The 15,274-nt window shown below is 54.6% G+C and overlaps 1 protein-coding gene across 1 annotated transcript in view; it reads left to right on the top strand.

Moving 5' to 3' along the window:
- CAMTA1 (calmodulin binding transcription activator 1) overlaps positions 1-15,274 on the top strand; it is a 943,590-nt gene that overhangs the window by 804,270 nt on the left and 124,046 nt on the right. Inside the window, exon 7 of the mRNA XM_065935842.1 lies at positions 9,849-10,002. Within this exon, the coding sequence (XP_065791914.1) occupies positions 9,849-10,002 (154 nt within the window). The remainder of the gene's footprint in view (positions 1-9,848; positions 10,003-15,274) is intronic.

Genomic DNA, 15,274 nt, shown 5'->3' with positions numbered 1-15,274 from the left:
ATCACGGAGTCCTGAGCATGAGCATCTGCAGCCCTCAAACACATAACAATGGCACCTGTTTCTGTGGATTGTTGAAGGCAGTGAATAGAGACCTTCATGGGGCTTGAAGGTATGGCCCACACATCGCTGACACTCAGAAAGCAATCTTTGCAAATAGAGGTGTCCATTGGGAGGTGCATTCTGAGGGGTACAGGCATGGTCCTGCCCCCCCAGAAGCACCCAGCACACCTCCAGAGATGGTGGTAAAGTATGGACTCAGTCAAGGGAACACCTGGGTTTCCCTAGGTAGGGAAAAGACAATAAGGAGGGCCTGGCAGGCTGCAGGGGCCAACAGGCCCCTGGAGACCTAATGGGGACCGTGGTCCCACCCCATACCTTTATCCAGGGCTGTGGACAGGTGCCAGGCCTCCCAGAGCAGCTGGAGCCCATGCGAGAGGATTTCTCTCTGCTTTGCAGTGTGGTGACACCCCTGGCCCTGAGCTGCCTAGTATCATCATTTATTCCTTCTCTAATAAATCCTGCCCTTCTTTCTGCCGGCTTTGCACTCCTGTTTTATCGGTGCCTCGCTTCGTTCAAGAAGCACCCAGGTATGGGGAAGTCTCTGCCTCTGATGGTCAGAGGGCTCTCAGAATCTGCTCAGACAACAAATGCAACCACCGAATGGACTCGCGAACGCTGCAGACTTGCTTTCTGCCTCCCTGCTCCTCCCAGGCTAGTGGCGCTCAGTCCCGGCCCCCACCCCCTCCCCCCAGCCCTAGTGGGGAGGTGTGTGGCCACTATTACATGCTATTATGACTTTCTGGGTAATGTATACATTTTCACCATCACACGGCCTCTCTCCTTCATTTTTCATGAGAACTGGCACGAGATTAATGACCGAGCCACTGAAGAAACGGCACGCCATGCCACCCTGATTTATTGAACACTTAGCGTTGATGAAGCTGCAAACAAGAGTCAAACAGATGTTGCAGCTGCATTTTTCTTTATCAAAACCAACAGCTTTTTGCATTTTTAACCACTGCTTGCACCACCGTCCTGCTTCCTCCGCAGAAAGGGGAGCCGCCTCCTGCTTCCCAGCCGGAGGCTAGGAGCCCAGGCTGGGGCTGCAGGACCCACGGCATCCAGGCACCTGGGGCCCACCACTGGCTGAGGCCAGGAGGATATGAGCTCCTGAAGGTTCTCACTCCAGGCCACTTGGGTCTCTGGTGAAATTGCGCTGCTTTCCGCCAATTCCAGGGCCTGCATCACAAACCCTGGAGCGGCCCTGATCTATAGGAGGCACAGGGCGCCATTTCCCCCTGCAAACTGGAAGGCGTCCCCACCTGCATCTCAAACCAGTAACAGTTCACAAACGCCCATTCTAATCAGCTGTGGGTCAGGCCCCTCCTGAGCCCCTTACCTGCCTCGCCTCCCTGCCAACAAGGTTAAGACCACTTGTACACGCATCTCCTCCAGCCTAAGGAGCAGGTACAAGGGCTCAGCCGGCTCAAGTGTTTGCCCTTGATGCATGCTTCTGCACCCCAGCCCTGAGCAGTCGGAGCCAAGAAGTCCCAGGAGCTGTGGGCATCACCTCAAGGTTAGAAGTCAGAGCTCTCAAGGGGCGAGCTTGGCATCCCCAACCCCCAGTCTTTGCACCACCCCCACCCACTGACTGCCACTACCCTTGCTTCTCACATCTCTGTTGAGCACCTTGGTCTATTTCCTTTTCTCTCTCCTTCTTCTACTCTACCTTCACCTCTTCTTCCTGGCCCATGAGGTCCAGCCCTCCAGGCCTGCGTTCCCCCTGGCTGCCACCTCCCTGGCTTCTCATATCTCTGTTGAGCACCTTGGTCTATTTCCTTTTCTCTCTCCTTCTCCCACACTGCCTCCGCCTCCCCTCCCAGCTTCAGCCCTGGCCTGAGGTCCAGCCCTCCAGGCCCACATTCTACCATGATGTGGGGGACTGAGTTCAGTTCTCCCTCATGGGGGCTGTGCTAAAAGGACCTGTGGGGGCGAGCAGAGAAACTCCTGGCAGCCGTCCCCCACCTGATGCTCTCCTGGGCTGCTGCACCCAGCTCGCCCCGGCCACCAGGGTCTGGGGATCTCTCCTGTTAGCAGCAAGAGCTACTGCAAGTTAACTTAGATCATTGATGCCACGTTTGGCACCCGGCCACCCCCTCCACTGCTGCCCCAGCCACTATCACCCCACTAGAGCATTAACCCTCGTGGAAGAGCAGGATGAGGGGTACTTCCTTTTTCACCACAGTCTCCCCTCCTGAAGTCCCCATCACCTGTAATTAAGATTAAATCTACTTCCCCCTACCAGTCCAATGCCCTTCTCCTGCCTGCCTCTCCCCCACCTGCTTAGCCTGAGAGCAGGGAATCCACCCCAGTCCCATGTCTGCCCATGTCTACCCCAGCAGCCCAGAGTACCCAGGTCAGGAGAGACGGCTGTGGTCATAGATGCCAGGAAAGGGGCATTCTGGAGAGGGGAGGGCTGTGGGGACAGTGCACCCAGCTGGTCAGCTTTCCTTAGAAACCTGGTGTCACCTGTAAGCAGTTCAAATGCCTGGTGAGCCTCAGGCCGGGCCAGGGATGGGCCCCAGGGGGAAGGTACCCAGAAACTACAGCGGGCCCCTGCCTTCCAGTACCAGCTAATGGTACTTTCCCTTGACTTTGAACTCTATCAGTGGTTCCCAAACTGTGTTCCAGGAAACACTTGGGTCCCAAGAGGTGGTCAGGTGCATGGTCAAATAAGCTTGGAAATCCTGCCCGCACAAGGCCCTCCCAGAGATCCTCCCAGGCAGGGTATCCCCAAGGTTCTGACAAGTCCTGCAGCTAAGGAGCCGATTTCACTTTATCCCCACATGCTTTCTGTGGAACATTCTCACAACCCCTCCTGGGCCAGCTTCCGTTTGTCCCCCCAGCTCAGGTGAAAGACTCCGACTAGGAAAGATGCCTTAGGGGACAAGCCCTAACTCGGCCCCAGGAGACCCTCTTCCACCAGCTCTAGCCCACAGTTATCTGGCCAGCAGGCCCAGCCTACAGCCTGGAACTAGGTCTATAGCAATCCCAAACCTCTCATTTCCAGTAAAACTTGAGGAAGAGCTGGGTTGAGGACCAGCTGAAGGGAGACCAGGAGAAGGGAGCTGCCCCACACCAACCCCTTCCCCAGCAGGGCCTGGGCTCTGGGGGCGGCTGAGTGGCCCCCACCCTCAGCACCCAGCAGGTGGACAGAGCCCCCCTCTGGGCTCTGGGAGCCCACCCTGAACAGGATGGAGCCCGGCCACTGGAGTTCTCGCTTCAAGGTGGGAAAACAGGCCAAACCCAGCTGTGACTGCTCAGAAATATGAACTGGGGTGGGTGCCACAGTAAGGAAAATAAAGGTTGAGAAGGCAGGAGGGCCCAGGCAGGGGCAGGGAGGCACCATGCGTGTCTGGCGGCATCTCTGAATACAGTGTCCAAGAGGAGGGGGCACTGAGACGTGGGTGGTGAGGAGCACATCAGTCAGAGAGAACAGCTCAGGAGAGAATGAAGGCAGCAGGAGCAGGGTGGACCCCGGGGAGCACAAGTGACTGGAAAGGAAAACAGATAGTGGGTCCCCGTGACCAAGTCAGAGGGTGGGGTTCATTCTCGGGCCAGGGAGCCGGTGCCAGAACCCTAGGGTCCACCGGCTAGTGTCACAAGAGGGATGGGGAGGAGAGGAGGGAGGAAGTGGGGAGATGCAGGCGGAGGAGGGTCCATGTGGCAGGGGGTGGGGCTCTGACTGGGTGGTCTCCAGAGTGTGGGGCCGAGTAGGGGGGTGGGCAGGCTTACCTGGGGATGGAGAATTGATGGAACTTGGTGATGGGTGGGTTGGAGGGAGAGACAGAGAGGAGAAAGGCTTTAACTGGGGCCACTGTGGGGAGGTGGTGCCATTAGTCATCAGGTGAAGCCGGGGTGGACCAGGTGTGGGGAAGGCAGCCATAAGGCTGGGTCACGTGAGTTGGGGGCATTCCGAGGTCCCTCAATGGGAAATGGGACAGGTGAGCTGGGAGCAGAGCAGGGAGGCGGGCTGGAGGGGGAAATAAAGGCTTCCTCGGAACATGGCAGGTGGAAGGCCATGAAGCTGGAGGAGGGTGGTAAGGGGGCCAGGGGACAAAGACCCCGCTGCAAGGCCTGAGGAGGAAGGGACAAGACAGCCATAATAGGAAAATCAGGACAGATGGACGATCAGTGGAGAAGGTGTGCGTTGTAAGTGGGTAAACTGCCTGTTAGATGCTTGCTCTGGTCATTCTCTCCAGAAAAACACCAGGGTTCTGTTTGGTTTGGGGTTTGGTGGCAACTAGTAGTTAGACGATCAGGATACTCCAGGATGGGACTTTGAACGTCACAAAGGCCCCATCACAGCCCCTACAACGGAAGAGCGGGGGCTCTGACCCTCATAGGTAAAGAGCTCAAAAGAGAGGAAGGGGGTCTCCTAGTTCATGGCTCCGCCCAGAAAGTTCTGGAACTTCTTTGAGAATTTCTTTACTGGGGTAGAGTTGATGTACAATGTTGTGTTAGTTTCAGGTATATAGCAAAGTGAATCAGTTGTACATACACATATATCCACTCATTTTTAGCTTCTTTCCCCATATAGGCCATTACAGAGTTATTGAATAGAGTTCCCTGTGCTATCACATAGGTTCTTATTGTGTGTGTGTATGTTAGTTGCTCAGTTATGTCCAACTTTTTGTGAGACCGTGGACGGTAGCTCGCCAGGCTTATTAGTTACTGCATTTGTTGTTGTTGTTCAGTCACTAAGTCATGTCTGACCCTATGAACTGCAGCACTCCATGTTTCCCTGCCCTACACCATCTCCAGGAGTTTGCTCAAACTCATGTCCATTGAGTCAGGGATGCCATCCAACCATCTCATCCTCTGTCATCCCCTCCTCCTCCTGCCGTCAATCTTTTCCAGCATCAGGGTCTTTTCCAATGAGTCGGCTCTTCACATCAGGTGGCCCCAGGATTGGAGCCATCTGCATAGTAACGTGTATATGTCAGTCCCAATCTCCCAATTTATCTCTCCCCCTTCTGACGCCCTAGTAACCATAAGTTTGTTTGCTACATCTGTACCTCTATTTTTGTTTTGTAGGTGAGTTCATTCATACCCTTATTTTTTTAGATTCCACATGTAAGTGACATCATATGCTATTTGTCTTTCTCTGTCTGACTTATTTCATTCAGTATGAGAATCTCTAGGTCCATCCATGTTGCTGCAAATGGCCTTATGTCATTCTTTTTTATGGCTGAGGGATGTACCACTGTATATGTGTACCACATCTTCTTTATCCATTGCTCTGAGGATGGACACTTATGTTACTTCCATGTCTTGACTATTGTGAACAGTGCTGCTAGGCGCATGTATCAAGTTATAGTTTTCTCTGGATACATGCCCAGGAGTGAGATTGCAGGATCATATAATGGCTCTATGTTTAGTTTTCTTAAGGAACCTCCATACTGTGAAATTTCTCTGAGATTTTCTCTTAACCTCAGCTTCCCCTCCACAGCCACCCCATCGAGCTCCCCCAGGCCTTTAACAGCAGAAAAGCCTCCTGGACACTCAGGGAGGTCATTTCAAAGGCCACCCTCACCTTGCAGGGTCGGCCTGTAGCATCTTCATGGAAATTCCGTATCCCAGAGCAGAGCCTCTGGATGAGAACTCAGACCTGCAAGGTCTGACCTGGGTGGTAAATCCTGGGGAACCCTCAGAGGATGTCTGCTTGGGGTGGGGACAGGGAGATGAAGGCAGGCTGGCTTTACAGCGGCCTAGGACCGAGAGTCTGGGTGGTCTGGTGGGGTGCGTCCTCAGTCATGTCCCCTGGAGCCAGCCAGCCCCACCCGGCTGGCAGCTCCCTACTCGTTCAGGATCTGACACTGTTATGAGCTCCCCCATGAAACTGAAGCATTGGAGCTCTACGCCTAATATATTTTTCTGCCAGAAACACCCAATAAAATGTACAACTAATGAATAAAATCGCAGCGTTGCCAAGAAGTGATGTGTGCCCCCAATTTCCAAAAATACCTCAATCACTCTGTGTCTTAAAACCGGCCTCAAGCCAGGAAGTCATTACTTAAAATTCAACTCAGGAGTTTCAGCTGCGGGAACTCCAGGCCCTGGGATGGAATTTGTGTTAAAGATATAAACCATGACGTAGCCCGCTTCTGCCTTTCCTAATCCCAAATCCAGCCTCCTTGCAGCCGTCAGGGACTGAGGCTATCAAGGCTGCCAAGAAGCATAAGGCCTAGAATGGAGGCACCTAGGAAGGAGATGTACGTGTGGGGTGTATTGAAAGGGGCTATGGTGGATCCTGAGTCCCTACGTCACTGGCAGCAGGCAGAGAGCATCCACAGACCACTGGATGTGTGAGCTCCTAAAATGCAGTGTTGATGTACCTTGGGCATCCTTCGGGGCTGGGAGTAGAGAAGCCACGTGTGTGCATGCTTACTCGTTCAGTCGTGTCCAACTCTTTGTGATCTCTGGACTGTAACCCACCAGGGTCCTCTGTCCATGGGTTCTCCAGGCAAGAATACTGCAGTGGGTTCCCAGTCCCTTCTCAAGGGGACCTTCCTGGCCCAGGGATGGAACCTGGGTCTCCTGCATTAGCAGGCAGATTCTTTCCCAACTGGGAAGCCCCAGCCTTCATCAGATTCGCAGGGGCCTTAGACCAAGAAAAGGTTAAGAACCAGCCTTGCCTTTAGCTTTCTATGGACACCCCATGCTCAGAGTAGCTGCCCTGCCCTTCGAAGACACTGAAAACTAAAGCCAGGTGTCAGCTGAACACAAGTCTGGGACGAGTAAGAACAGAATATCCAAAGTCAGCCTCATGCAATTCTACAAACATGAAATGAGCAGCAGGCATTGTCCAACACAGTGATAGCTCCCAGGCACTGTCTCTGTTTTTGAGCAGATAAAGAGGCACACAGACTATTAAGACACAAGCCAAATCTCCACTTGCTGTGGTGGAAGTACAGAGGGTGAGATGTCCAGAAGGGCTTCCTGGAGGAGGAGGAGAGCCTTGTGCCTGTTCTTATAGGGTAGGTGGAAGCTAGTTATGCAGAAATGGAGTGGGACCCGGAAGGAAGGGATGGGGCTTCCTGAGTTAGGAGAGTCCAAGTGCCACAGGGCAGGAACTCAAGTTCTGGGAGTTTTGATGCAAGGTGAGGGTTGCCCTTTGCTCCCCAGGCCCCCACCTGCCCGCCCACCCACCACCATGCCCTCCCACAGCTTTTCCAAGCATCCAGGACGTGCTCAGTGGGGCAGTGGGGCAGGAAGTTGTGGGCCTTTCATCTCTCAGACATCTGGCATCCTGGCTTTCTCCCTGCAGGGCCGGGCTCCTGCTCCTGGGGCTGGGATCAGAGGAAGCCCTGGGGTCCCTGTGTCCCTTTGATCTTTACTCCGTCTCGCTCAGCGGCTGGCGCTGCTGTCTGGCCAGACACAGGCTCAGTCAGGCGCTCCCAGCCTGGGGAGGCCAGCGTGCTTGTTGGTAGGAAGGACGCAGGGCTGGGACGCGGGTGTATGGCTCCTCCCCTTCTGGACTACCCCATCCAGGCCACGAGCATGGCAGATCTAGCCAGCCCACCTGCCTCGTGGGCATATTGCAAGGATGAAGTAAAACAGGAAATGGGAAAGCAGTTAGACCGGGCAAAGAGAGGCCACCAAATCTCAGCAGGACTTGAAAGCAGAGTCAGAACCTTGGCTTCCAGCCCCATTTTCTGTCCGTTGCCAGGCATACAGTTTTGGGCACACAACTTCGCAGGGCTTCAGGGTCCTCACTGTAGACAGGGGTGCCCTGCCCTGCCCAGCCTGCCTTCCCGGCTTGCACAGCCACCAAATGAGATAATGGATGGAAAGTGCTTTGAGAAGAAGAAAGTGCAGTGCCGTTGTCAGGGATTATCATTATTATTAAGAAGCATGATTACTGCAATCTAGAAACGCCGCCATTAACGAGAAGCTCCTGTTCGTGTTGATTTAATTTCCTGGTTAACTGAGCGTTGGCCAGAAAAAAACTCTGCATTTCAACCCTTATTGAAAATCTTTTAAAATGATGCCAGTGTACCTTCCTGCACCGGTCGTGGTGTCGTCTTGAGTCTTTATTTATTAACGCATCGATTGAGTCACAGAGTCATGTATTACTCTTGCTCTGATCAGATCCAAAAAGGTGATGGCAGACTTAAGCTACTCTATGATGGGGGTCTTTATACCCACCCACCCAGGACTCCTCTTGTTGGGTATTAGAATGGAAAAGTTGAAGAGATGGATCTGGGAACTAACGGAGGATGGGGTCTTCCAAGTGACTTTTCTATAGCTTCCTGCTATACTTAATATATTATCATATGTTTCTTGATGCTTCAAGAAATACTTTCTGGGACTTCCCTGATGGTCCGGTGGCAAAGACTCTGCACTTCCACTGCAGGGGACTTAGGTTCTATCACCGGTTGGGGAACTAAGATCCTGTCTGCCACACAACATGGCCGAAAAAAGAAAGGAAAGCAAAGAAATACTTTCTGATTGGGGTAGGAGGCCTTTCTGGGTTTATTCAGTGACATAGCTGCTTTCTCTTAACAACCTTATCAGGTCCAACGTGGCGCAATGAACAGCTTGGCCTTCTGGGATGGGGGGTCATTGAAAGCCACAGAGGGGCCTTTGGTCTTTTGCAGTGTAGCTGCTGCCCCCACAAAGGCCCCCTTGGCAAGTAGCTACCAGAGCTGGTGATGGGCAGAGAGCCATGGAGGGCACTTTGAGTTGGATCTGATGGGAAGAGGCTGAACCACCTCAATAAAACCATTTGAGGACAAAACTGTGTCTTCAGCATCTTCACGGAGAGAGTTCTTTCCACTCATAAGATCCAGAAATTTCTGAGGAGGAGTTTCCAAAGACTCTGAGTGACAGCTGTTTCCTGGGTGATGCTTGTGTAGGGAGACCACAGGCTGAGGGGCAGAGGGGTATCCAACTCTTAGAAGCGGGTGCCTTGGACTTCCCCAGTGGCCCAGTGGTTAAGATACCATGCTTCCACTGCAGGGGGCACGGGTTCGATCCCTAGTGGGGCAAGTTCCACGTGCCACACAGGATGGCCAAAAGAAAATGATGCTTATGTGTTAAGTTCCAGGAACTCCATTTCCCCCGAAGAAGGAGGGTGGTGGTGATGCCCATGAGGGGGGAGTCCAGAGAGTTGTGATGGGGAAATGCACCTAGAGCACAGAACAGAGGCCGGTGCTGCTGGGCAGCTGTGGGCACAGGTCCTAGATGTGGGGCTGGAGATACGTTTACCTCATAGGTGTTCCTTAACTACATCTTCCCAGGTGACACAGTGGTAAAAAAAAATCCACCTGCCAATGCAGGAGATTGGGATTCCATCCCTGGGTTGGGGAAGATTCCCTGAAGGAGGAAATGGCAACCCACTCCAGTATTCTTGCCTAAAAAATTCCATGGACAGAGGAGCCTGGCGGGCCACAGTCCACAGGGTCCTGAAGAGTCAGACACAACTGAGCCACTGAGCATGCACATGTGGTCTTTAGTTATGTATGAACCTGCTCACATGCAGATCAGTGGGTCTCAACTCGGGGCAATTTTGGTGCCCCAAAGGGCAATGGGCAAAATCTGGAGATTTGAGGAAGGAGGCAGTGCTTCATGGCCTCGGGCAAGTGATCTCCAGGGACACTACTGGTGGGCATCCTGCATTTCGCAGGGCAGCCCCCACAACAGAGAACGAGCTGGTTTAATGGTGAGGGGTGCCCAGGTTGAGAAAGCCCGGCGTGGGGCCTGCTGGCGTGACCTTGGGCGGGGCGGCCTTGGGCGGGCTCCCAGCCACCCTCACGCTGCCAAGTGTCTCTGCTCTCCCCCAGAACCCCGACATCGTCCTGGTGCACTACCTGAACGTGCCGGCCATCGAGGACTGCGGCAAGCCCTGCGGCCCCATCCTCTGCTCCATCAACACCGACAAGAAGGAGTGGGCGAAATGGACAAAGGAGGAGCTCATTGGGCAGCTGAAGCCCATGTGTGAGTAGGCTTGGCCAGTCAGCCAGGGCGCACTGGGGCCCGGCCAGCATCACCCCAACAGGGCCAGCGGTCCTCCGTGGAGTGGAGACCCAGGTGTGGGAGACCCATTCTGCTTAGGTGACAGTGAACTCAGCATTTACAAGGACCCCGCCCAGCCCGCAGTCCTTGTGGGGGGACTCCCTAAGCCACAGCCAGGACCTGGATGTCAGCCTGCATTACAGATGAGAAAGGGGGTTCCAGAGCCCAAAACCTATATCGAGGAGCAGAGCTGGGAGTGCCCCGACCGCTGTCTTGGAGGCTGCAGACAGGATCATGGTGGCAGTCCAGGGAGGGAGAGGCCCATGGGCTGAGGACGGGCTGGCTGCCTTCTGGCTGCGACCCATCTGCTCCTGGGCACGGGGCCTGCCCTGCTCCCAGACGCGGAGACACAGACGTGGGAGCTGAGCTGGATTTCATCTTGTCAGCGGAGTGATGCTTTCGGGAGCATCTGTCAGGTGCAGATCACTGAATGCAAAACACCAAGTGCGTCCAGATAGCCAGGACGCGGCCGGTGTCTCGTTTCCACGGGCAGCCGCCGGGGACTCTCAGCGGCCTCGCCTGCTGCCCGCATGGCAGGGCTCAGGGAGAGCAGACCCGAGGACAGCTGTCCAGTGCACAGGGCCCTGGGTTCTGGAACACTGATCTCTTGAGGCTCAGGGCAAAGACCAGTCATGATACGGGACCTAACTTAGCCGGTCAAGGGGGTCCTGAGAACCTGTGCCCCCTTGGAAGTGGAGCTGCGGGGGAGAAGCATGTAGAGAGAGCCAGTGAAATGTCCTTTCCTGGGGACAGTATTGGGTCACTGGGTGTCTGAGCCGCGGCCAGGTGGCACCTGCAGTGACCGGCTCACCCAAAGAGGCCCTCAGTATTCAGATGAGGATGGCCTCTGCCCCCACCAGCCACAGGTTGAGGGTGGAGTCAGGAAGGACAGCATTCTATGCAGAGAAAGTGTGAAAGTGTGAGTCGCTCAGTCGTGTCCGACTCTTTGTGACCCCATGGACTGTAGCCCACCAGGCTCCTCTGTCCATGGAGTTCTCCAGGCAAGACTACTGGAGTGGGTTGCCATCCCTTCTCCAGGGGATCTTCCCAACCCAGGGGTCAACCTGGTCTCCTGCATTGCAGGTGGATTCTTTACCATCTGAGCCACCAGGGAAGCCTCTATATAGAGAAGTAGACGCCAGTAGGCCAATGGGCTAGCCCCCTCAGGGGCTCGACCCCAAGACTGAGGTTGCCCCATGCTGTCCTTCTGGACCCGAGGTGAGGGTCTGGCCAGCCTGCCCTTGCTGCTGCCACCAAGAAGTAAAGCCAGGAAGCCCAGGGTCTTCCAGGCTCGGGTTATGTCCAGTGGAACCCTCCTGAGCGGTAACTCAGACCAGACCCATCGTGTTAAAGCCATCTGGTGCCCTCAGGACGGAGCACAAGCTTCTAGGTGTGCCCACAGCTCGTCCACCCTCAGGTCCCACGCTGCTGCCCCCGCCCTCCTGGGCTCCCAGCCAGGGGTCCCTCCACGGGAACTGCGGCCTCTCAACCCTCCTCTGCCTGGCTCTCCTCTACCCTCACCTGCTCACCCATCTCCTCCTTCCACCTCAGCCCAAACAGTGCCTCTTCCATTGACCATCCCAGACCACCCAGGCTGGACCTCACAGCCCCAGCACCCCGAGCCTCCTGAGACCTCTCAGGGAGACACCAGACTGAAGCCAGTCTCCCACAGTTAACTGGAAGGGATCACACGAGCCTCTGCAAAGCTCTGCAGAGTACCTGGAAACTTGGGAGACATCCCAGCTCATTCCCATGGGTACTTCCTGTCTGCTGTTCTTTGGGGCCCCTCACATACTGGCACATGCAAGGCTCTCTCTAATATCTGTGGGGCGCTGAATGAATGTGACCGGACCCAACTTGATCCACTGCCCACAGGGACCTGAGTACCTGACAAAGACCCCAGCGGCCAGGCCCTGGGGGCCAGAGCTGCCCAGTGGCACCCTCCATGGCCAGGTCAGGCAGGGTGGAGAGTGAGGTAATGGTGCCAGGGGCCCCACTCTGAGCTCTGCCCACCCACCCCTTCCATTCAGTGGTGTCTAAATGTGTAGGGCTTGCCCTTGGCCTTGGGTTTCCTCCCCAGGGCTGCCCACACTTCCTCTTTGGCAGAGCCTTGGCTGGGCAGCAGCAAGGACTCAGATAACCTTGGGCACTGGCGCCACTCAGTCAGGCTAGTTGAGCGAGAGCTGGGCATTCAGAAGTGGGGTGTGCTGGTTCCGTGACTGCTCCACTGTGTGACCTCAAGCCCATCACTCACCCTCACTGCACCCCAATTCCCTTTCTGTAAAGTGAGAGAAAGAGTCCAGTGTTCTCTCTACCAAGTCCAGCATCACCCAGCCAGCTCCGCAGGGCTGGGCTTGGCTCCTGGGTTTCTGCAGACCCAGGTCCAAGGCATTGAGGTCATTATTTCATCCCATGTCCTTGGAGGTTCCAGAGACCGAGTTAGCCAGAGATTAGCCAAGGGGATGTTCCCAAGGAAAGAGACACCTTTCGAGGTGGTCACCATGGTCAGAGGCTCCAGCCTGGGACCTCCCAGTGTATCTCACATACACACAGAGGGCCCTTTCCTGTAAGTCACTCCATCACCCCAGTTCCTTCCCCCATTCTCTTGTTTGAGCTGCTTCCTTCTCTCCTCATTGTCTCTACCTCCTCACAACATCCCCCGTCCTCAGAAGGGGCCCTTCCCCAGAAAAATCACCCTAACCCACAGGAGCCCGATAGGAGTGCATATCCCCACAGCAGGGGAGGGGGTTAAGCCATGAACTCCAGGGGCTGGAAACCAGACCTCGGTCCAACTCTGATACCTAACTGGAGGGAACTGTGAACGCCTTTTCAAAAGTCTGCAGTGCATCTTAGAAATTATGTTAAACTACAACAACCTCCCCATAAATCTAATCACACTTGGCTCTGTGGTGTCCAGGGTTGGGAGCAGCACAGTGCAGTCACTCAGGGGGTGTATATCTGTGTGCGTGCGTGCGTGCGTGTGTGTGTGTGTGTGTGGCTCTGGTTACACGTGCACAACCTGGAAACACGGCCCAGGAAATATGGCTCCAATAAAAGCTTTAGATGCCGATCGGGCTTGGAACACACACACAGGGCACCAGCTCCCCGTGGTCGGGGAAAGCAGAGGTGTGTGCTGTGAGCCAGGAAGGCATCAGATTTGGTTCCAGAATCCGGCATGCCACCCAACGCTGGAGCCAAACACATTAGCTTCATCACATTTTCACATAAATCACATTCCTTCAAAGACTTCACAGTTTGATTTCCTGATGTTTCCAAATTTCCCTGCCCTACAGCAGAGCTGTCAGTGGTTTAATCAAAATGTTGTGCTTATCGGGGGTGAAGTGAAACTGCTCCTCAGCCTCTGCCTCACCTGTTGAAGATGGGTGGGAGGATCTCACAGACCCCAGCTCCTGTGCCAGACTGACTCCAAGAACTCCACATTGACTCTTGCAGTGATGACCTTTTGTCAAACGGGGACTTTCCTTCAGTTTGCAAACTGAAAGATGCCTCCTCCAGATTTAAAAAACAGGGAGAGAGAAAATGTTCAGATATCTGATAGGAATTCCCAGTATGTTTCCAAGGATGCTTTCTGTCTTTTCCAATCCCTGCAGCAGTATTTAGAATATGGGTCCTGCTTCTGTGATGAAGACAAAAGGAACAGTGGCTTAAATCTTATTTCTTTTTCACAGAGCATTCAGGGTTGATAGGGCAGCCTCACAGGGACAGGAATCAGATCAGCCACCCTGGCTTTTTCTAGCTGGTTGCTCTGTCATTCCTAGGGTATTCCCATCTTTCATGTGGCTTCATGATAGCTGCTCTAGCTCCTGCCATCATAACTGCATTCCAACCAGTGGGAAAAGAAGATAAGTTGGAGAGCAACTTTCTTAACTTTAAAGACAGGGACCAGAAGTGGCATACAATGCTTCCACTCATATGTCATTGGCTAGAATTCAGTGGTATCACCCCTTCATTGGCAAGGGAGTCTGGGAAGTGAAGTTTTTTCTAAGTACTAACATCCTCACTTCCTCTGGGAATAAGGTTCTCAGTTCTGTACTGAGTCCTTCAGTACAGCCAGGGTGCCTCTTGTAAGGCCTCAGCTGAGAACAGCTTGGCTCAGCTCAACTCAAGGCCTGAGGATGGCTGCCCTGGGTTCTGCCCCAACTCCTGAGGGTTGGAGTTTTTAGAACTCAAGTGAACATGATCTAAAACTCAGCAGGTCTCATCCTGCAGACTCCAGGGTCTGTTGCAGTGCAGCTGATCTGAGAGAACACCCGCCTTGGCCCCCACACTGCCGTAATCCAAGCGGGGCTGGGCAGACAGGGTCGGCTCCTTCTAGGTCAACCTTAAGTGGGAACAATGACGGGTCAGATGAGCCCTGCGCCTCAGTCCCGCCAGCCTGGCAGGAAACTTGCTCAGTGATCCTTGGCTGGCCCATACCCTCCAGCCTCAGGAAGCCAGATGGAGCCGCTTCCCTTGGAGTGGACCCTCACCTCTGAGTGCCATGGCATTCTGCCCTGTCCCATTCCTTGGCAGCCTGGGAGGGGATAGGCATGCCAGTCGCTTCCCAGCTAGCAGGTGGCAAGGTTGTTCCATCCAGAGTGAGGGATAAAGGCAGGAGCTCTAAGCTTTGTTCTCAGCCCTGCCCCCAGCTGTCCCCACTCAGGGCTCCTCTTGGAGCACCCTAGCTGGCCAGGTAGCCCTGCATTACCCAGCAACCTTGGACCTTCCCACAGGCCTGCCTGGCCCCAGAGGCCATCTGGAAGCCCCACCAGCCACCTCTGGGCTTGACTCTGCTCCCACTGCCTTCCTGGAGCCCCTCTGTTATTGCCCAGGGGTTCCCAGGTCTCAGTAGCACTGGGTGGGCAAAACAGGAGCACCCACGCAAATGTCCACACACTCCTGAGTGCACACAGTTGCCCTCACCACCCACAGGTACACACTCAGGGACACGCTCGTGGGACAGCAGGGGCAGTGTTTGGTTTTCTAGTCCTTCCAGCCACACGGTTTTCTCCACAGGCCTTCCATCACCACCACCACCACCACCTTGCCTCTGGGGCTGGAAACAAAGACCACCAGCCTTCAGGAGGAGACACCGGCACCATCTGGGCCAGGGCGAGCACATGACCATCCCACGCCCACCCCCTGAAAGTGGGTGAGGCGGCAGTGAGGGGGAGGGGAGGATGTGCAGAAGGAC

This window comes from Muntiacus reevesi, chromosome 5 (genome assembly GCF_963930625.1).
Source record: "Muntiacus reevesi chromosome 5, mMunRee1.1, whole genome shotgun sequence".
In the NCBI taxonomy this organism is placed as follows: domain Eukaryota; kingdom Metazoa; phylum Chordata; class Mammalia; order Artiodactyla; family Cervidae; genus Muntiacus; species Muntiacus reevesi.
The sequence above is the reverse complement of the archived record's forward strand: the minus strand, read 5'-3'. Positions and strand labels throughout refer to the sequence as shown.